Source organism: Scyliorhinus torazame, chromosome 14 (assembly GCF_047496885.1).
Source record: "Scyliorhinus torazame isolate Kashiwa2021f chromosome 14, sScyTor2.1, whole genome shotgun sequence".
In the NCBI taxonomy this organism is placed as follows: Eukaryota; Metazoa; Chordata; class Chondrichthyes; order Carcharhiniformes; family Scyliorhinidae; genus Scyliorhinus; species Scyliorhinus torazame.
The window spans coordinates 12,813,051-12,836,404 of record NC_092720.1 but is presented as its reverse complement, the minus strand read 5'-3'; the positions used below and the strand labels follow the sequence as shown (position 1 = coordinate 12,836,404).

General features: G+C 52.9%; 1 protein-coding gene across 9 annotated transcripts in view; it reads left to right on the top strand.

Annotated features, from left to right (window-relative positions):
- Window positions 1–23,354, top strand: part of LOC140389529 (IgGFc-binding protein-like) — a 266,128-nt gene that overhangs the window by 198,385 nt on the left and 44,389 nt on the right. For 8 of the 9 annotated variants that reach the window (XM_072473722.1, XM_072473723.1, XM_072473716.1 and 5 more), the window contains 4 exons: window positions 1,916–2,124; window positions 17,390–17,534; window positions 19,320–19,567; window positions 19,863–19,992. In XM_072473722.1, the coding sequence (XP_072329823.1) occupies window positions 1,916–2,124; window positions 17,390–17,534; window positions 19,320–19,567; window positions 19,863–19,992 (732 nt within the window). Of the gene's footprint in view, window positions 1–1,915; window positions 2,125–17,389; window positions 17,552–19,319; window positions 19,568–19,862; window positions 19,993–23,354 lie in introns of those variants that run through there. The other variant, XM_072473721.1, reaches the window with a different exon arrangement.

Here is a 23,354-nt window from a genome sequence, read left to right as displayed (position 1 = left end):
CCTGCCTTGCATGTCTTTGCCCCATGGACCTTCAATCTATGCCCACTGGTGACTGACCCCTCCCCTTTGGAAAGAGTGCCTGCCATCCACTCTATCCAAGCCCCTCATAATCTTGTAGACCTCTTATCAGGTCACCCCTCAACCTCCGTTTTTCTAATGAAAACATTATTCAGCCTCTCCACATAGCTAACACCCTCCGGGCCAGGCAACATCCTGGTAAACCTCCTCTGCACCTTCTCCAAATCCTCCACATCCCTCTGGCAGTGTGGCGACCAAAATTGTGCGCAACATTCCAAGTGCGGCCTTACCAAGGTTCTATCCAACTGCAGCAGGACTTGCCAGTTTTTATATTGATGCCCCGTCCAATGAAGGCAAGCATTCCGTATGCTTTCTTGACTACCTTGTCCACTTGTGATCAAAGATCTTTGGACCTGCTCACCCAGATCTCTTGACTTTCTATATTTCTAAGAGTTTTGCCATTTACGGTATATTTCCCCTCTATGTTAGACCTACCAAAATTCATTACTTCACATTTGTCCCGATTATACTCCATTTGCCATTTCTCGGCCCAAGTTGCCAACCTATCTATGTCCTGCTGTATCTTCTGGCAATCTTCAACACTATCTGCCACTCCACCAACCTTGGTGTCATCCGCGAACTTACTCAGACCGGCTACATTTTCCTCCAAATAGTTTATGTACATGACAAACAACGATCAGAAATGTAACATTGAATAACAAAGCAAGTGACATTGTGTGGACCAGGCAGGCTCATCTATCACATTAAAGGTAAGTGAAAATGATGGTTGCCAAGGTCGGCCAGTGTGGGTCGGGAAGGTTGGCTGGTGCGGATCCCAAAGGATGGCTGGTGGACACAAATGGGTCCCAGGCAAAAAAGTTTGAAAAACACTGATTTAATGCAATAAGTAAAATGAAGTAGGTTAGTATACTCCCATAAAGCCACATTTCTATAAATCAAACGATGATTTAAAGGTGACAAGGTAACAATACAATATAAAGCACAACATTTAATATTGACTGACTTCTTAATTGTTAACTTTGAAATAATTATTAAACGTTATTAGAAAAAAATTTGGAGATGTGTGTGAAGAATCATATAATACCAAGTTTATTTTGAAATGTCAAAAATACAGAGAATTGAGTACTGCATAGGTTTATTCATTGGGTAGCTGAGCTGTACAGCTTGTGAAATCTTTGGTTCAATTTTCAGTCAATGTTAATTTACTTGCCTTCTACCAGAGTAGTATTAAAGATTCCGGGATTGAGATCAACTCGCAATGTTTGGGAAGTGAAATTCTCCAAGGTTCATGCTTTTAATCACTATCCAGTAACCTTTGCTTGGCGTGTACTCGTGTAAATGTTAAGGGGGATTAACTTAAGATATCCTCTGTGACAGGATGGACTGTAATATTTACATTGTAAGGCTCAGCATGAATCATGATCACTTGAAGAAGGTACTGAAAGCATCAAGCCAGGTTTAGCAACAGAAATTGAATCATTGCCTTCTAAAGAGATGCGGGGGTAGAGAATTGGTAAGCGGAAATAAGCAGCAAACTATTAACCAAAGGATTGCCCATCCACCAATCTAAACAGAACTACATCAGGACAAGACATTACTACCTTCCAATAAGGAGCTATTGCTTAGAATAAGAACACACTGTAAAGAACTTGAAAATAATTAAGTTTTACACTTTTGTCAAAATATTATTCTGAATGCCTGTGCACCTGAAATTGTTATAGTTGTCTTTCTACTTGGTTCAACGTTATATCGAACAAATCATTTGATTCATTCAAGGAGCATTGAAAGTCGCCCTGTTATTTTTCTCTTTGTTCTTTCACTTGATCCAGAAAACCTCATTAACTGATCTGGAAATGTTTTATATTTGTTTTTGCAGCTCTGTATTGTCCACCAAACAGCTCCTACATGACCTGTGCTCCAGCTTGTCGGCCTACATGCAATAATATCTACGCAGAATCCAGCTGTGATAAGCCTTCTGTGTGTATGGAAGGATGTGTATGTGACAACGGCTTTGTACTCAGTGATGACAGCTGTGTTCCAATCAGTGAATGTGGCTGCAGAGACAAAAATGATGATTATCATTGTGTATGTATGCCAAGAAAAAAATTACTGAACTAATTTTGGGAAGGACTACAAATTTTGATAAGTGGGTTATACGCATTCTTTGATAGAAGATGCCTTGCCTCTATGGCAGAAGGTTGTGGGCTCAATCCCACTCCCGAGATGGGAACATATAATCTAGTACTATTTTAGTTGAAGTACTGAGGATCTGCTACACTGCCTGATTTTTCAGGTTATCTGAAGCATTATCTGGTTATTTGTCTAATTGCTGTTTGTGAGACTTACAACATGGTGTTTAATGTACTATTACATGAATGCAAATTGTCATTTGGTAGTGCAGAATTTGAGTTGAAAAAAGAGCAATGCTGTTGAAACTTTTCATTTTACAGTCGTCAGGACATATTCACAAGAATATCGGCCGGGATTCTCCGACCCGGAGGTGGGTCAGGAATCCCCGGGGGGACGCGAGAATACCGCCCCTCCGCTGGCTTCCCCATTCTCCGGCGCCGATTTTCGGGCGCCCGCAGGATTCCCGCCGCGCCGGTCGAGGGTTGTTGACAGCGGCCCCCTGCTCCGTGGAGGCCTACACACTGGGCCCCTGTACGGCTCCGCCATATTGCCCGGGTGCCAGTGCGGAGAAGGGAACCCCCGCGCATGCGTGGAATTACACCGGCCGTTCCGCGCATAAGCGAACTTGCGCGGGCCGTTCTGCGTCGGCTGGAGCTGTGGGGACCAATCCGGCTACGACCTAGCCCCCTAGGAAGGGGAGCATTCCCCATTATCGGGGACCGTTGACGCCTTGAGTGGTTGGCACCGCTTTTCACACTGGCGTGGGGACATAGCCCATTATTGGAGAATCCCACCCGAAATCTCAAAGGGAACAACAATTTATACTGCATCAGAAAAGGATGCTGATCAGTCACAAGCATTGGATGTTCATTAATCTCCCATTATCATTGTTCTTTGTGGTAATAGAAACAAATATAATTTAAATAGAAACTTCAATGGGCGGGATTCTTTCTGCCTGTTTAAGGCAGCGGGATTCTTCGATCACACTGCAGTGAATGGGAGATTTGGCTGAGCACCATATTCTCCGTCCTCGCTAGCAACGTATAGGGGTGGACTTGCAATGGAAAATCCGGGCTCATGTTTTCTGTCTATCCCAAAGCACTGCTCAGTTAAAGAGCTACTTTTAAAGGGTTGTCAAAATTGTTATGTAGGCAAATGCATAGAATTCGTAGAATCACTATGGTGCAGAAAGAGGCCATTTGAACCATCGAGTATGTATCGACCCTCTGAAAGAGCACCCTACCTAGGCCCGCTTTCCCAACCCCTCTCTTGTCACCGTAACCCTGTAATCCCACCTCATCTGCATATCTTTGGATACAAAGAGGCAATTTAGCATGGCCAATCCACCTAGCCTGCACAGCTTTGGACTGTGGGAAGAAAGCAGAGCACCCATAGGAAACCCACGCAGACACTGGGAGAACGTGCAAACTCCACACAGACAGTCATCCAAAGCCAGAATCAAATCTGGGGGTGGGATTCTCCCATCGGGCGGCTAAGTGCCGACGCTGGAGTAAAAACGGGAGTGTTTTACTCCGACGTCGGCGCCCGTTCCGGGACCCCATTCTGCGGCCCACAGGGGGCTAAGATGGCGCTGGAGTGGCCTGCGCTGCCCCAGCTGCCGATTCCGGCCTGAACCCAGCGCCGCGGGGTCCGCGCATGCGCAGTTGGGCCGGCGGCAACTAGCGCATGCGCAGTGGCCTTCTTCCCCGCGGTGGCCCCAACGCTAGATGGCGCAGGGCTACAGGAGCCGGCGCGGAGGAAAGGAGGCCGGGGGGGGGGGGGGGGTTTCAGAAAGGCCAGTCCGCCGATTGGTGGGCCCCGATCATGGACCAGGCCACTACGGAGGCCCCCCCCCCCTCTCTCGGGGTCGGACCTCCCCACCCCATCCCACCTCCCCCACAGGCTGCCCCCGGACGCTTCAATGCCGAGTTTCCGCCGGCTCAGAGGATGTTAGAACGGCGCCGGCGGGACTCGGCTTTTTGTTGGCGGCCGCACGGCCCATCCGGGCTGGAGAATCAGCGCATACCCCGACCGGCGCCGCGCCGACCACGCCGGCGCCAATGCGACCAGGCGGGGGTTTGGAGAATTCCGCCCTGGGTGCCTCATGCTGTAACGCAGCAGTGCGAACCACTGTGCTGCAGTAACCAATTTGTACACAGCAGGGTCTTACTGACAGCAATGAGATGAATAAGCAGGTAATCTAATTTTAATGGTGTCTACTGAGGTACAAACATTGGCTAGAACACTGGGAGAACACTACATCAAATAGCACATGGAATTTTGACAACTGCCTGAATGGGCAGACAACATCTCAGTTTGTAATTTCCTCTGAAAGGCAGAATATCTAATCCATCAGTGCTGGACTGGTAATATCAAGTTAATTATGTGCTGAAGACATGGAGGGCAACTTGAATGCTTGACCTTGTGCGCAGAATTTTTCCTTTGGGCGGAAGAGGGACTGGAGGCAGGAAAGCTGTGAAATAGACATCTGAACACTTTGCCAATATGTTCCAGCTCCAGGTTATTTGAAAAGTGGATGGTTTTGGTGGGGGCAGTGGGTGGACAAGTGGGGAGGGGGGTTGGGGGGGGGTGTTGACTGGCGGCTACCAGCAAGCTATTGGCAGTTGCCAATTAAGGCCCTTAATTGGACGGCACGGTAGCACACTTGCTTCACAGCGCCAGGGACCGGGGTGCGATTCCTGGCTTAGGTCACTGCCTGTGCGGAGTCTGCACGTTCTCCCCGTGTCTGCATGGGTTTCCTCCGGGCGCTCCGGTTTCCTCCCACAAGTTCCGAAAGGCGTGCTTTTAGGTGAATTGGACATTCTGAATTCTCCCTCAGTGTACCCGAACAGGCGCCAGAATGTGGCGACTAAGGGCCTTTCACAGTAACTTCATTGCATTGTTAATGTAAGTTAATGACACTAATAAAGATTATTATTATTATAGGACCTATTAAGGGCACTGGAGAGACACCGACTGATTTTTCCAGTTGAATATGTGGCCTGCACAACTACCAATGTCTAGCTGATGCTAGGGAAAACCAGTGGATGTGGTGTATTTGGATTTTAGGAAGGCTGTCAATAGGGTTCCACAACAAACAAAATAAGAGCTCATGGGATGGGGAGAAATATACTGGCATGGATTGAGGATTGGTTAATGTATAGGAAACAGAGTCCATTGAAAATGAATCAATCTCCGGTGGGCATCATGGGATTGATAAGGTACTGCAAGGATTGGTGCTTGGGCTCCAGATATTCACAATCTATATCAATGACTTGGAGACTTATCTGCCCTTAATTCCATCAGTTTATTCGATACTGTCTCCCTAGTGATGTTTATTGCACATTGTTCCTCTGCATTAGCTGCTGGAAATTCTTTATTTTCATCTACGTGAAGACAGAGGCAAAATCCTGGTTCAGTGCCTCCGCCATGTCTGTGTTCCGCATTATTACCTCAGTATCGTCCTCTAAAGGTCCAACATTTACTTTGGCGATTCTCTTCCTCTTCTTTGTATACTTATAGAAGCTCTTGGTATCAGTGTTAATGTTTTCTGATAGTTTCTTTTCTTAGTCCAGCTACACGGCTGGTTTAGCACAGGGCTAAAGAGCTGGCTTTTAAACCAGACAAAGGCAGGCCAGCAGCACGGTTCAATTCTTGTACCAGCCTCCCCGCGCATGCGCAGGGGTGGGGTGTCTCTTCCGCGTCGGCCATGGTGAAGACTGTGGCCGAGGGGGAGGGAAAAGAGTGCCCCCACGGCACAGGCCCGCCCGCGGATCGGTGGGCTCCAATCGCGGGCCAGGCTACCGTGGGGGCACCCCCCGGGGCCAGATTGCCCCACGCCCAGGACCCCGGAGCCCGCCCATGCCGCCTAGTCCCGCCGGGAAGAGAGGTAGTTTGATTCTCGCCGATGGGACAGGCATTCCAGCAGCGGGACTTGGGCCCATCGTGGGCCGGAGAATCGCCGGGGGGGGCTCGCCGACTGGCGCAGCGCGATTCCCGCCCCCGCTGAATATCCGGTGCCGGAGAATTCGGCAACCGGCGGGGGCGGGATTCACGCCAGCCCCCGGCGATTCTCCAACCTGGCGGGGGGTCGGAGACTCCTGCCCCTTGTGACCACCCTATTTATCCTTTCCGCTAGAACGCTGGTCCCAGATCGGTTCAGGTGGAGACCGTCCCAACAGTACAGATCCCTCCTGCCCCAATACTGGTGCCAGTGCCTCATGAAATGGGACCCTTCTTTCCCGCACCACTTCTTTAGCCACATGTTTACTTCCCTAATTTCCTCATTCCTATGCCAATTTGCACATGGCTCGGGTAGTAATCCAGAGATTATAACCCTTGAGAACCTGTTCATTAATTTTGTTCCTAGTTCTTGATAATTCCTAAACAGATCCTAGTCATGCCTCTGTTGTTCGTCCTAACGTGGTCCCCCTCCCATTCCATTATCCTTTCAAGCCGGTGATAGATGTCCCTGACCCTGGCACCGGGTAGGTAACATACCATGTGGGATTCTTGGTCCTGCTTGAAAAGGATGCTATCTGTCTCCCTAATTATAGAATCCCCTACAAATACCACTTGCTTTTGCTCCCCCCCTTTGAATGGCCTCCTGTACCATGGTGCAGTGGTCAGCTAGCTCATCTTCCATACAGTCCTTTTCCTCATTCACATCAGGAGCAAATGCCTAGTACCTGTTGGACAAGGTCAAGAGCTGAGGCTCCTCCATGCCTGAACTTAGGGTCACTCTACCTCCCTCACTCACGGCCATACCCTCCTGTCCTTGACCACTGGCCAAATTCAAAGTTGTGAGCCTAAGAGGTGTGACTGCCTCCTAGAACACAGTGTTCAGATACCTCTCCCCTCCCTGATGTGTCGCAGTGTCTGAAGCTCAAACTCCAGCTCATCAACTCTGAGCCGGAGTTCCGCAAGCAACCTTCTTTACTACAGATGTGGTCACTAGGAACCATGGGCGGCATAGTAGCACTGTGGCTAGCACTGTTGCTTCACAATGCCAGTGTCCCAGGTTCGATTCCCCGCTGGGTCACTGTCTGTGAGGAGTCTGCATATTCTCCCAGTGTCTGCGTGGGTTTCTTCCAGGTGCTCCAGTTTGCTCTCACAAGTCCCGAAAGACGTGCTGTTAGGTAGTTTGGACATTCTGAAATCTCCCTTAGTGTAGCTGAACAGGTGCCGGAGTGTGGCGACTAGGGGCTTTTCACAGTAACCTCATTGCAGTGTTAATGTAAGCCTGCTTGTGACAATAATAAAGATTATTATTAATGGGGTCCACTTGCTCCCAAAACATGCAGGTATAACACATCACACGACCCACCATCTCTATTTTATTTAATTGGTTTTTAATTTTGGTTTTTAAACTTTTTAAAATATTCCTCCCTATTACGTCAATCTGAACACAATTTGTAACCAGTAATTTAAAATGGATTTTCAAATTTGTACAGATTACTTATTAGCTAATCAAATCACAGCCTTCCTGTGATGCCATTTTTCAGTTTTGTCCCCAGTCGGAACACTCAATCAGTGAAACCACTTACCTTCCCAGGCTGCTGTTCAAAATGAAAAAATGTGAAGTTATCCACTTTGGTCGGAAAAACAGAAATAATAATAATCTTCATTATTGTCACAAGCAGGCTTGCATTAACACTGCAGTGAAGTTACTGTGAAACGCCCCTAGTCGCCACATTCCGGCACCTGTTCAGGTACACTGAGGGAGAATTCAGAATGTCCAAATTACCTAACAGCACGTCTTTCAGGACTTGTGGGAGGAAACCGGAGCACCCGGAGGAAACCCATGCAGACATTAGAGAACGTGCAGACTCCTCACAGACAGTGACCCAAGCCGGGAATCAAACCTGGGACCCTGCCGCTGTGAAGCAACAGTGCTAATCACTGTGCTACTGTGCTGTCCTGCACAGAATTTCTTAAAAGGGGAGAGATTGGTAATGGCACTTTGGTGTCCTTTTTGATAAAGCGCTGAAGACTAATAAGTAGTTGCAACAGGTAATTAGGAAGGCAAATGGTACGTTGGCCTTTATTGCAAGGGGATTTGAGTACAGGAATAAGGAAGTCTTACTGCAGTTGGATTGAGTCTTGGTGAGACCACACCTGGAGTATTGTGTGCAGCTACCATCCCCTTATTTAAGGAAGGAAATACTTGCCAGAGAGAGAATGCGGCAAATGTTCACCAGTTAACTCTGGGGATGACATGATTGTTCTTTGAAAAAAGATTGAGGAGACTGGGCCTGCATTTTCTAGAGTTTAGAAGAATGAGAGGCAAGCTCATTGAAGTGTACAAGATTCTTACAGGGTTCTACAGTGTAAATGCAGGAATGATGTTTCCCCTGTTTGGGGATTCTAGATCCAGGGGGCGCAGTCTCAGAATAAAAGGTAGATCATTCACGACTGAGAGTAAGAGGAATTTCTTTACTCAGAGGGTGGTGACTCTTTGGAATTCTCTACCCCAGAGGCTGTGGAGGCTAAATCATTGAGTATGTTCAGAGCAGAGGTCGATAGATTTTTTGATCCCAATGAAATCGAGATCTGAGATGAATGTGGAAGATGGCATAGAGGTAGAAGATCAGCCAAAATCTATTTAAATGGTAGAGCAGGCTCCGAGGGGTGGGGGGGGGGGGGGGGGGGGGGCAAATGGTCTACTATTGCCCCATGTTCTTACATCAGTAGCTCCCACCTCTCAAGGTGGGCTGCCAGTCTCTCACAGCTGGAGGACTTCAGATTACTGCCCTTAATTGGATGGGTGAACAATTGGATCTCCTGCCAGCTCAGGACCCAGAAATGGTCCTGTCCCAAAAACAAAAATTTTGCCCTCTGACTGGGAGACAAAGATTGACCCAAGGCAGTCACTTATACAGATGTGTAAATAATTTAGTAACTTGTCTTTGTAATCAGTTAACATCTCATATTCATTATATAGGAAAGCTTTAAAATATTTAAGAATAATAACAATCTTTATTAGTGTCAAAAGTAGGCTTACATTAATACTGCAATAAAGTTACTTCTCACAATTAATAATACTCAATAGAGTTACAACCATTTAAAGGACAGGCTTACTTTGCAACAGGGAAACTGAGGCAGAAAGGCCAAATATTGCATCAAAATTGAACTACTTGAATCTGATCGTAATTACTGTTTCACCTTACCATGGAATAAAACAGCTTAATGATTTGAACCAAAGTCTGGCTTGCTCAAGAGTAATCCAATTCACCTGCTAAAAAACTGAAGATACAAAATGTGGGAAATGTGTGAAGATCTGGGGCGTCATTCTCCGACCCCCCGCCGGGTCGGAGAATGGCCGTTGGCCGCCGTGAATCCCGCCCCCGCCCCCGCCGAAGTCTCCGAAGGGAGAAAAGTCGGCGGGGCGTTAATGGCGCCGCTGCCGCGGAGAATGTCACGGGTCTGCGCAAGGCAGCCGATTTTCGGCCTGCCGATATTCTCCCTTCCGGATGGGCCGAAGTCCCGTCGACGTGATGACCGTTCACGTCGACGTGAATCAAACCTCCTTTTCATCGGCGTGACCCGGTGCTCCAGGCTCACGCCGACCAGCGAGGAGGTGAGTGACGGCCTGGGGGGTTGGCTCTGGGCAGGAAATGGCGTGGCCGCAGACTGATTGCCTGAGGAGAGGTGTGTCTCGGCTTGTGTGTGTGTGCGGCGGGGGGGGGGGGGGCGGTTAGAGTAGGCTGGGCTCCGGGGGAGTGCCGGGAGGGGGTCCGTGCCGGGGTGGAGGTTGGGGGTTGTGGAGGGGGTCCGTGCCGGGTGGAGGTTGGGGGGGGGGTCCGTGCTGGGGTGGAGGTTGGGGGTTGGGGAGGGGGTCCGTGCCGGGGTGGAGGTTGGGGAGGGGGTCCGTGCCGGGGTGGAGGTTGGGGGGGGGTCCGTGCTGGGGTGGAGGTTGGGGGTTGGGGAGGGGGTCCGTGCCGGGGTGGAGGTTGGGGGGGGGTCCGTGCTGGGGTGGAGGTTGGGGGTTGGGGAGGGGGTCCGTGCCGGGGTGGAGGTTGGGGAGGGGGTCCGTGCCGGGGTGGAGGTTGGGGGGGGTCCGTGCTGGGGTGGAGGTTGGGGGTTGGGGAGGGGGTCCGTGCCGGGGTGGAGGTTGGGGGGGGGTCCGTGCTGGGGTGGAGGTTGGGGGTTGGGGAGGGGGTCCGTGCCGGGGTGGAGGTTGGGGAGGGGGTCCGTGCCGGGGTGGAGGTTGGGGAGGGGGTCCGTGCCGGGGTGGAGGTTGGGGGGGGTCCGTGCTGGGGTGGAGGTTGGGGGTTGGGGAGGGGGTCCGTGCCGGGGTGGAGGTTGGGGAGGGGGTCCGTGCCGGGGTGGAGGATGGGGGGCGGTCCGTGCTGGGGTGGAGGTTGGGGGTTGGGGAGGGGGTCCGTGCCGGGGTGGAGGTTGGGGAGGGGGTCCGTGCCGGGGTGGAGGTTGGGGAGGGGGTCCGTGCCGGGGTGGAGGTTGGGGGGGGGTCCGTGCTGGGGTGGAGGTTGGGGGTTGGGGGGGGGGGGTCCGTGCCGGGGTGGAGGTTGGGGGGGTCCGTGCTGGGGTGGAGGTTGGGGGTTGGGGAGGGGGTCCGTGCCGGGGTGGAGGTTGGGGAGGGGGTCCGTGCCGGGGTGGAGGTCCGTGCCGGGGTGGAGGTTGGGGGGGTGGTCCGTGCTGGGGTGGAGGTTGGGGGTTGGGGGGGGGGGGGTCCGTGCCGGGGTGGAGGTTGGGGAGGGGGTCCGTGCCGGGGTGGAGGTTGGGGAGGGGGTCCGTGCCGGGGTGGAGGTTGGGGGGGGGGTCCGTGCTGGGGTGGAGGTTGGGGGTTGGGGGGGGGGGTCCGTGCCGGGGTGGAGGTTGGTGGGGGTCCGTGCCGGGGTGGAGGTTGGGGGGGGGGGGTCCGTGCTGGGGTGGAGGTTGGGGGTTGGGGGGGGGGTCCGTGCCGGGGTGGAGGTTGGGGGGGGTCCGTGCTGGGGTGGAGGTTGGGGGTTGGGGAGGGGGTCCGTGCCGGGGTGGGTGATGGGAGGGCAAATGAGTTGGTCCACCTGGCCAGGTGCCAGCCTCCAACAGTTGGACCCATGCGGTCCATGCCACCTGGCTGGGGGGAGGAGGGGATATGGGCAATGATGACATGTCGTCGTTCCCCTCCCCCCCACCAGGCCGTCATGTTTTCAGACCATCCAGCGATGTTGGCCGCCGTGGTGGCAGCCGCTCATGTCTATGTTGCCCTGGATGAGGAGGAGGAGGAGGAGGAGCGTGCCAGAGAGGCGGCGCAGGCGGCAGCCGCCCAGGCTGGAGGGACACCTGACCGACAGGACGAGGAGGGGGAGGAGGACGTCGCGGCCCCACGGCAACGGAGGCACCCGAGGGCGCCCCGTGTGTACCGGCCCCGGCAGTCATACCAGGACCTCACGGACCGGGAATGCAGGAGGAGACTCCAGATGAGCCGGGAAACCGTGGCACAGATCTGCCACCTGCTGGCACACCTGTCACCGCGTGGCACTGGCGGGGGACACCCTCTCCCCGTGTCCGTCAAGGTTACGGTGGCCCTGAACTTTTATGCAACGGGGTCATTCCAGGCACCGAGTGGGGACCTGTCCGGCATATCGCAGACATCGGTGCATCGGTGCATCCGGGCAGTGACAGATGCCCTTTATGCCATGGCGCACCGCTACATCCGCTTCCCCGTGGACCGGGCCAGCCAAGATGCCCGGGCCGTGGGCTTCTCTGCCATTGCCGGGTTCCCCATGGTCCAGGGCGCGATCGATGGGATGCACGTCGCCGTGCGGCCACCTGCAGATAACAGGGCCGTGTTCACTAATAGGAAGGGGACCTATTCGATGAACGTACAGGTGGTCTGCGACCACCGCATGATGATCCTGCACGTCTGCGCCCGTCACCCAGGCAGTGTACACGACTCATTCGTGTTGTCGCGGTCATCCATCCCCGGCATGTACGAGGGACGCCATCCCCGGCTGAGGGGCTGGTTGCTGGGCGACAGGGGCTACCCATTGCGATCGTGGCTGATGACGCCTATACGGAGGCCACGCAATGAGGCGGAGAACCGCTACAATGATGCCCATGTAGCGACAAGGGGAGTGATAGAGAGGTGCTTTGGCGTGCTGAAGATGCGTTTCAGGTGCCTGGACCTCTCTGGGGGCGCCCTCCAGTATCGGTCAGATAGGGTCGGCCGCATCATTGTGGTGTGCTGCGTCCTGCACAACATAGCCCAGCAGAGGGGCGATGTGCCGCAGGCAGAGGAGGGCGGAGTGGAGGAGCAGCAGGAAGAGGCCCAGTCCTCCCCAGATGAGGGGGATGGGGGCAATGGTCAGGGCAGACGGGGTAGACACAGACGGGTGGCTGTCCACCGTTACCGGCTGGCCCAGCGGGCACGGGACAGACTGATAGACGCCCGCTTCACTGACTAGATGGGCGTGGGAATCGGGTAGTATGGCCACAGACCGCACACCATGACAACAGCCGACCACCCACACCCCCCACCCATCCACCCACCCAGCACCCTCACCCCCCTCCCCAACCCCACACACCCCACCCGCATGCACACCACCCCCCCACTCCCAATTGCCGATCCACCGGCGGCACAACGGGCCGGGCTCACCCAGTTGCGGGTGGACGCGTGTCTATCGCAGGCCATGGAGAATGATGACAACCCGCCTCCGATGAGCTCCTGGCTCTACATCGTTGGACTATGTCTGACCCATGGCCACAGTACCACCATCCACCCGGACCATCCCTGCATGCGGCTGTGACACTGCAGCGCACGGTCCCGTCCTCTGCCCGGGGGATGTTGATGGCGGCCCAGGGGGAAGGGGGCAGACTCACCTGGAGCTGAGGTAAGACCACCCCTCACACACACACTTGCGCTCAACGTACATGACACCCCCGCACACTTTGGACAGAGCACAAAGGCAGCTTCGGCAGGTGTAACATTGACTTTAATAACCAAAGGAGTTCATGCACGTGCCCTAGCGCCTAAAACTCATCTGTGCCCTGCACCCGTGCCAACTTACTCAGTGTCTAATTGTTTGGCCTTACGGGCCCTTTGACTACGTCTACGTGGTTCCCTTTGACTACGTCTACGTGGTTCCCCAGACGGTACAGCAGAACTGGAGGTGGACTCCTGTGATTCCTGCCCTCTGACACTGGATCCCTTTGGCGGCCGTTTCCTGGGGCGTCCTGGCCTAGATGGGCCAGGCTGCGGCCCGGGCGACTGGGATGGCGAGCTGCCAGCCTGTCCTGCCCGTTGCCCACCCGATGCACCTGGGACGGAAGGGGGGGAGTCCGAGGTGTCGCGGTGTACCGGGACCTCCCCTACAGAGGGAGCCGGGACGGACCACACCACCTCCTCCTCCCTCGGGGTGCCCGATGGCCCCCAGGCCTCTACATGGGTGGGGGATGCGAACGGACTGGCCATCCGACGCGCCCCCGACATCTGGCGCTGCCAGTCCTGGAGGCCCGTGCTGGTATCGACAGGGGTCTGCAGGTTTGCAGCCATGGAGCCCAGGGGGTTGTCGAACCCTGTCTGCGACAGTGCGACGCCAGCTCGCACATGGCCACTGGCGCCGATGCCCTCAGCGATGGCCTGCTGAGACTGGGCCATGGCCTGCAGAGACTGGGCCATGGCCTGCAGAGACTGGGCTATGGCCTGCTGAGACTGGGCCATGGCCTGCTGAGACTGGGCCATGGCCTGCTGAGACTGGGCTATGGCGTGCTGAGACTGGGCTATGGCGTTGAGCGCCTCTGCCATCTGGCGCTGGCACTGGCTCATGGCCTCCTGTGAGAGGGCAGCCATTTCCTGGGCCACAGACGCCGCCTGCACGGAAGGCCCCAGGCCTCGCAAACCGTTCCCCATGTCTGACACCGTCGCACCCATTGCCTCCACCGCGGACGCCACCCGTGCGGTGTCAGCCTGGGTGGCACGCATGACCGGGACCACTCCCAGCTCCTGGACGCGGGTGGACTCCTCCACCTGCGACCGCAGCCGCCGCAAGCCACCCGTCACCCTATTCGCTCGTCTCCGTGTCGGTGGTTGCATCGGATCTATGTGTGGGTGTGGTAACTGCAGGAACCCGGGATCCATCTGGGCGGCAGATGTTCGCTTGGCCTGGGCTGCCCTCCGACCGCCCGGTCCCTCTGCTGCTCCTACCTCCACCTGCTGTACCGGGACGGCTGTGTTGTGCGCACCAGTGAGTGTACCAGACGCCTCATCACTAAAGTGCCCAACCGTGGTGAGTGTTTCTGCGATGGTGGAGGGTGTTGGTGACAGCAGTGGCGTTGTGTCGTGCTCTTCGTCCCACTCTGAGTCCATGGCACTTTGGGGTGGGGGTTCGTCTCCACCCATCCACTCTGAGTCACTGTCCGGTATTTCGTCTTCCCGGGTAGGGGTGTCCCGGGTAGTGCTGTCCCGGGTAGTGCTGTCCCGGGTAGTGCTGTCCCGGGTAGTGCTGTCCCGGGTAGTGCTGTCCCGGGTAGTGGTGTCCCGGGTAGGGGTGTCCCGGGTAGGGGTGTCCTGGGTAGTGGTGTCCCGGGTAGGGGTGTCCTGGATAGTGGTGTCCTGGGTAGTGGTGTCCTGGCTCGGATGTGACGGGGGCCTGTGGCTGCCCCCCTCATCGCTGGGTGGTCGCTCCCGCACGTGACGGGGGTGTCGTCTCCCTGTTGCTCCAGGTCTCTCCGTCTCCCGTGGTCTCCGAGGGGCATCCTGCGGGCGTCGCATGCTGGAGGGTGCGGGTCTCTCCGTCTCCCGTGGTCTCCGAGGGGCATCCTGCGGGCGGTCTGCATCTGCGGGGATGGGTGCCTGGACGTTTGGTCCTGCGATACACAATGAAGCATGCATGGTTAGACATCAGGCAGTGATCAGGTGATACGGGAGAGGGGGATATAGGGGAGGGGGGATATGGGGACGGGCTGTTGGTGGCTCACTTGCTCGTGGGGCCCCGACCTCTGCATCAGCAACCTCCCGGTCCTCAGGTCCGCCAGCCAGTTCCAGGGCCCTTTCCTCGTGTACGGTCAGTGGCCTCTCATCAGCGGGCCCTCCTCCAGTCCTCACATGCTCCCTATTGTTGTGTGCGCGCTTCTCCTGGGGGGGGGGGGGGGGTGGTGGCAGGGGTAAAAGGCAACAGTGTTAGGCAGGTATATGAATGCACGCCATCAGTTGCGCGTGCATTGCAGAGGTTAAGGTTAGGGCTGGATTCACTTGGGGATATGGGGGAGGGGGATATGGGGGAGGGGGGATATGGGGGAGGGGGGAATATGGGGGATATGGGGGAGGGGGGATATGTGGGAGGGGGGATATGGGGGAGGGGGGGATATGGGGGAGGGGGGATATGGGGGAGGGGGGATATGGGGGATATGGGGGAGGGGGGATATGTGGGAGGGGGGATATGGGGAGGGGGAATATGGGGGAGGGGGGATATGGGGAGGGGGGATATGGGGGAGGGGGGAATATGGGGGAGGGGGGATATGTGGGAGGGGGGATATGGGGGAGGGGGGAATATGGGGGATATGGGGGAGGGGGGATATGGGGAGGGGGGAATATGGGGGAGGGGGGAATATGGGGGAGGGGGGATATGGGGGATATGGGGGAGGGGGAATATGGGGGAGGGGGGATATGGGGGAGGGGGGGATATGGGGGAGGGGGGATATGGGGGAGGGGGGATATGGGGGAGGGGGGGATATGGGGGAGGGGGGGATTTGGGGGAGAGGGGATATGGGGGACGCTCACCCTGCCTGCTCTGACGAGGTTGTTCACCTTCTTGTGGCACTGGGTGCCTGTCCGTGGTGTTAGGGCCACAGCGGTGACGGCCTCTGCCACCTCCCTCCACAGACGCCGGCTGTGGCGTGGGGCAACTCTGCGGCCGTGCCCGGGATACAGGGCGTCCCTCCTCTGCTCCACCGCATCCAGGAGCGCCTCCACATCGCGTGACTCGAACCTCGGGGCTGAGCGACGGCCAGCCATCAAGTCGGGTGTTGCGGTCGGCTGTTCCGGTCGGGTGGGGGGGAGCTGCGCGGCCTTATGAGCCGTCACGCCGTGCAGCGCATATGACGCTGCACGGCGTGAACCACTGCGCAAGCGCGGATCCCGTTACGTCGCTGCTAGCCCATTTCGGGCTGCAGACTATCGGCCCATTTTTATGACGTGACGCAAGTGGGATTTGCGCCGTTTTTTGCGCCGATCGGCGGAGTTTCCGCCGATAACGGAGAATTTCGCCCCTGGTCTAGATCACAAGGGGATGCTATTGTTCCATCCCTGGGTTATATGACCTAACAAGTAGACAGAAGGCAGAATGTGTAAATTGCTGCAAAAATAAGGGAAAGACTGGCAATACTGTTCTTGAACATATGCCTGCAGCATGCTGCAGATCATGTATACAGGCAAAGAGTTGCACATAGCATGTCTTTTTTATTTTCAGAGGGTGTTAGACCTGTTAGGTGAGATTCTCCAGTCCCCCAACCTGGTGTTTCTCGGCCGTTCACTGGTGGCAGGACCTATCTTCCCACCGCTTGTCCATGGGATTCCCATTGAAGCCACCCCAGGCCGCCGCAAATCCCAATGGCAGGGGTGCAATGCCAGCAGGAAAAGTGAATCCCGACAGCTGGAGAATTTTGGCCATTGTGTATTTCCAGTAGCTTTTCGATTTTATTTGATATTTGTGTCAATTATTTTTAGGGTTGTCAACTGTGATAAAATGTATTCTTGGAGGTTTCATCACACAACTTGCCCCAGTGCTCCAGCCATTAGTCGGACAACACATTGTTGCATCAAAAGAGAATTGAATAAATACTTGAAGGGTAAACAGTGGGGAAAGAGCAGGGGAGATGGCTAATTGGATAGCTCTTGCAAAGCAAAAACACTTATTACCCAATTGGACGATGCTTGGCTGTCTGCCAAACAGCCATTATTTCCCATTTTCAATATTTTAATATCTGGTAAAGAGAAATATTCAAAGAAAATGAAGAACATTTATTTTAATGTCCATATGTTTGTTCTCCAGCGTTACACACGTGCCGTGTAGATTGATATTCAATTCCTGGAAACATCAGGCCAATCCTGGAGGTTTGGCAACCCTAATTATTCATGCTGTTAACATTTTCTTAGTAAAGATGTTATAAAGCATTCGTGGAAGTTGATGACCATTCCCTCCTACAAACATGCACTGTATAGCCTTGTCATATTGGCATGTCTACGTAGTTTAATAACATTTGTGTGCACCCATTTCAGATGGGAGAGATATGGTTGACCCCACACTGTACTCAAAAATGTAGCTGTGGAAAAGGCGGTGCGATAAACTGCACAGATTATGGCTGTAGCCCTGACGAGAACTGCAGTTTGAAGAAAAATGGGCAATATATCTGCAAATCCATTGGTGTGTAACTGAAAGTGGTAACTACTATATTCTTTGATCTTTGATCTTTGCATTCACTTTTACATGCATCTACTTTGTGGTATTCAGCAATATTTCCACATCATCCTCCTCCCTACTATTCCTGACACTTTCTTAATTTTTGCTATGATTGTTTGGAAAATAAAAGTTTTAAGCGATTTATATTTGTATTGGTAAATATTAGGAATAAGGTATAGTTTTAAGTGGGTTTAATTTAATTTTTTTGTGCCTGGAAGGGTAAAAGCTATAGTTAGATTAATGCTGGATGGGTGACACAGTGGCATAACGGTTAGCACTGCTGCCTCATGACGCTAAGGTCCTGGATTCGATCCCGTCCCGGGTCACTGTCTATGTGAAGTTTGCACATTCCCCACGTGTCTGCATGGGTCTCACCCCCACAACCCAAAGATGTGCAGGATAGGTGGATTGGCCATGCTAAATTGCCCTTAATTGGAAAAAAATAATTGGGTACTTTAAATTTAAAAAATATTAATGCTGAATAATACAAAGGTTTTGTATGTGTGGGGGTTGGTTAAGTTTGAACTGTGTTTCTATTGTCCTCAGAGAGAGCAGAAACAGACAGAATAAATAGAGGGCATAAGCATGTGCGTGTTGCTTCGCAACTGGGGCATTGTAAGGGAGAGAAGCTTTTAAGTTTTAATTTAGCTAATTTGATTGCAGTTGGAGACAGATAGTGATTGAAAAGGATGGACTCACATTTTCATAGATTATCATAGAATTTACAGTGCAGAAGATGCTTCTTCTGAAGCAGTTGGTTCAGCTGGATAGAGAGGGAACATCTCAGCTTTGCCAGAAGAAAAGCTATACCATGGAGTAATGGTTGAGAAAACAAGTGCAGAGATCTGAAGAACAGCTACTTAAGGAAACTAGAGAAATGAGGAGAGGTTTCCAAGAAGTCTGAGGTTAAAGGTAGTAGAACAGAGCACTGTTCAATGAAGACAGACATAGCTTAGAAGAAGGCTGAGAAGCCAGAAAGATATCTGGAGTAATTTTCAGGTTTTTGAGAATTTATTACAGCCTGTGGAACATGAGTTCAAATAACTATAGAAATTGGTGGCTGGTTCTTGGAGTAAAAGCAGTCAAGATAAAGGAAACCTAAAATGGGTGATGTAAATCCTGGATTGGATTTGCTGTTAAAAGTGGAACGGAGGCTTTGTTTAAAACTGTCATTTGGAAAACCTAGTTTGGATTTCGGAAAGCAAACCGCTAAGGCAAAGCATTATTGTAATAAGAGAAGATTTTAAAGTGTGTTTTTGGGAGTGGATGTGGAAACTCTCATGTGACAATCATCTGGGGTGATTCTGAGGAGAAATCCACAGACACTAACTTGGATTCAGAGTGAAGTGCGTATTTGACTCTGTTCTTCCACGTTTAATAAATAGAAAGTTACAGTCTTGAGCTAGAGTTCCATTCTGGGATCTTCCCATCCAGTTATAACATCAACTGGGATTGTAACAATGATACAATTCTTACTTATGATTCCCTCCCAGATAATCATATCATGTAAATCTGACAAAGCAATATCATTATAATCTGCATTATTTCCCATCTCGAGCAACAGTGTGACTGAGCTGTGCAGGAGCGAGCGTTTATAAGATATGTTTGAGATTTGGAGTGTAATTATGTGGATGCTTAGGTGGAACTTTTTGCAGCAAGTATAAATTAATATAATAGATCATGCCAAAAAGGCACCAACATAACTGACTTGGATCCTAGCGAGATTCTAAATGTATGTATTGTTCTTAGGGTTCATGAAGTGTGCTATTGGGGGAGAACCATATTATTTGGCCTTCGATGGTTTGGTCCACCACTTCACAGTTAAGCATCTGTATACTCTAGTGGAAACATCTGACATTCCCAACAGACTACAGAAGTTCAGGATTGATGGCAAAAATACACCTCTGAAGGATGGGAAAGGCATTGTTCACCTGGAAGAGATCTTTATTGAAGTGTATAACCATACTGTTCAGTTCAAAGGCCAGCGGAAACTTGTGGTGAGTAAGCAAACCAGCATTACTGCAAAATCTAGGCCACAGAATAATTCCCTACTTTAATTGTTCAAGCAGCATTGCAGACTTTAATGCATTGCTTACATGACTGATTTTAAAGCTGGTTCTGTATTTTATGTCCTGCCCTGTTTTGTAGATTGTTAAATAGTAAGCATTTAAAACACAAAGAATAAAGATAGATTACTATGTCAAGAGTAACTTGATTTAGTTGCAGTAAAAACTAAAGATGCAGGTCAGTAATCAATAACAGCAGTGTTCACAGCAATGAATTTTCTTACAGGTGGATGGTGAACTAGTAAAGCCCCCAGTTCAGCCTCATGATGGTTTCCGAATCTATCAGAGATCCAACAGACTTCACCTGGAAACAGACTTCGGCTTAGCCATCAGCTTTGATGAGAAAGATAATTCAGGTATTACTGGAGAGTTTTCAGCTAAATATAATTCAAGGTTTTCAATGTTAGCAAATTAGTAAGTAATTGACCTTCAATACTGACTACTGATTGTCTCACATTGTACCCATTCATTTAAAATTGCACAAGTCAGGCGTGTAATGGAATACTCTCCACTTGCCTGGAAGAGTGCAGCTCCAACAACACTCAAGAAGCTCAACACCATCCAGGATAAAGCAGCCGCTTGATTGCTTACCCTTCCACAAACATTCAAACCCTCCACCACCAACGAACAGTGGCAGCCGTGTGTACCATCTACAAGATGCACTGCAGTAAATTACCAAGGTTCCTTAGACAGCACCTTCCAAACACATGACCACTACCATCTAGAAGGACAAGAGCAGCAGCTACCTGGGAACCCCACCACCTGGAGGTTCCCCTCCAAGTCACTCACCACTCTGACTTGGAAATATATCGCTGCTCCTTCACTTTCGCTGGGGCAACATCCTGGAACTCCCTCCCTAACAGGAGTGTACCTACACCTCAAGGACTGCAGCGGTCCAAGAAGGCCATCAAGGTCACCGCAGCCCTGAACATTTATGCCTCAGGATCATCCCAGAGCTCGAGTGGGGACCTGAATGGCATCTTGCAGGCCACAGGTGCATCTGCATATCACGAGTGCCCGGGCGGAAAACTACATCGCCTTTGATATGGACCAAGTCCGGGTGAGCAGAATTCGCCGCCATCGCTGAATTCCACAGGTCCAGGAATTGGTGAATGGCTTGTTGCCCTGCACTCACCGGGCCATCTGGGAGTACCCTACATTAACAGAAAGGGGTTCCACTCCCTCAACATACAGCTCATATGCGACCACCACATGAGGATCATGCACATGTGTGCACACTTCCCATGGAGCGTCCACGACAGCTACATCCTGGGGCAGTCAATCATCCCCAGCCTCTTCGAGGACCATCCCAGGATGGGTGGCACATGTGGCCAGTTGGGCTGTAATTGAATGGTGCAGCGGACTCGTCAAGATGTGGTTCCGATGCCCGGAGGGTCACCCGCTTTGTGGTGATCTGCTGTGTCCTCCACACCTCGCACAGCAGCGGGACGATGAGATGGAGGTAGGTGATGAGGAACACGTGGCCATATCTGAGGAGGAGGTGGTCGAGGATGACGAGGCGGTGCAGGACCAGCAGGGGCTGGAGGATGACCCCAGGGAGGAACCGGAGGACCAGCTAAAGCTGCAGGACAGGCAGCAGCGGCGAGGGTCCGGCAAGCCCGGAGGGCCATGGTCCGGGTTGGCACCTAGCGCCCCCTCCTCCCAATTGGTGCCCTTGGGCCCCGGGGTTCGAGCCCTGGCTGCCCCTGCATCATCTTGCTCTGCAGTATTGCCAGCTCCCCATGGTCTGCATTATCATGTTGACGCCCTCGGCGATGCTCCTCAGTGACTGGGACATGCTCTGCAGCGCCTCGGCAATGTCCACCTGCGACTGGGACAGGCTCCGCAGAGCATTCCCATTTGAGAATGAGATGTGTCCCGCAGAACCTCATCAAGTTCAGCCTGGTACTGGGTAACATCCCCCAGCGAGGCAACATTCTGCTAAGACCATCAGCCATGGCCGTCACCGACTGCGTGATGCCTTGGACACCTTCACTAATGGTGCCGACGTTGTGCACCAGGCTCTCCAATGCGGTTTCCACCCTAGCAGTGTTGGCCTCGGTGCCACGCATTGCCGGTGACATCTCCTCCGCTGTAGCCTCTGGGACTTCTCCAATCGGCCATGGACCAGCTGGAGTGTCGCTGACATCTCCCTCTGAATGTCCTGACTGCTCCCTCTTGGCTCCATAAGCTCCGGGAATACCACTTCCATAGGCTCAGCGCCAGGCTGGGACTCGGCTGGGCCCTGGGATCCAGCAGACCTCCAACTGCTGTCTCACCTGGGGGTTTCTGCCTCCACCTGATGTACATCAGCAGCTGTGTGGTGCTCACCAGATTGTGCCCCAGAAACCTGACCACTAACATTTTCCACCGAGGTGGTAGGCTGGAGACAGGGCCACCCGGGATGGGCCGGCACTGTAGGCTGGATGACCTGTGGGAGAATGAACATGTAGTCAGTGGGAGGGATGGGTCAGTCAGTAAGGCAATAACAACTCACGGTTGACAGGTTCTCCGGGTGGAGCCAAGTGGTTCATCACCTCTGCGGCGTCCGTCAACCTCCTCAGATTGCTGTATTGAGAAAGGTAAGGCAATAGGTCTTTGCTGTGGCACAAAGTCATGAATCATCATTATAACAGGTTGCAGCAGTTCATAATCAATCAGCTAATCTTTCAAAACTCGAATTTAACTTTAGTCGATACTGCAGTCACTGAGGAGCTGAACAGAAAGAAATAACCATCTCTGTTACTGACGGTATCTGCCATTGTTGTGAGCTGGCTGGGGTTGGCTGAGCAAGTGCTGCTTAAGTGCTGCTCGACCTTGTTAGCGGGGGCGGGCTGGCGAGTACAGTGCCGGCAAATCGGTTGGCGAGCCTTCGCTTGCGGCGAGAAGCCCATGGGGCCATTCTCCAATATGGAACCCAAGTGTTCGCGCTGTCGTGAACGCCGTCGCGTTTCACGATGGCGCAAACCGGGCCCGGGTACGACCGATTCTGGCCCCCACAGGGGACCAGCATGATCGGTGGGGTCCGATCGCGGGCCAGACCCCATCGGAACCCCCCCCCCCCCCGGTGAAGGAGCCACGCTCCCCGCCCCACAGGCCGACAACCGACCGTTCCTGCAGAGTTCCCGCCGGCAGCAACCAGGGGTGAACGCCGCCGGTGGGACTCCGTCGTATCAGCGCGGCCGCTCGGCCCGGAGAATCGACGGCCCTGCCGATTCCAGCGGCCCACGGCCGCCGCCACGTCATACGGAAAATCTTGGAAAATCGCCCACCGGCGTCGTGGCGTGTTTGCAGCGATTCTCCGGCCCGGCACAGGGCTCGCAGAATCGCTCCCATGATTTCAAACTGAGCATTTCAAAATAACAACAGAAATTTGGACTGAAGTGTATATAATTCCATGGAATTTACAGTACAGAAGCAGTCTGTTCTGTCCAACTTATCCATGCTGGTGTTTATGCTTCACACAAGCCTCCATCCATCCCTCTTTGTTTTGCCCTGACAACAGTCCTCCCACTCCTTCCTCCTTTATGTGCTCAATGAACTTATCCTTAAAAGCATCTATGTTATTCACCACAACTACACCATATGATAGCAAGTTCCATATTTTCCCTGCTCTCTAGAAATGTTCCTCCCGTCGAACAAAAAGTTATAATATCTGTCCTGAAATAAGATTTTAGGTGAAGATCATAATCTAAAATAATTACCATTGCAGGGAATT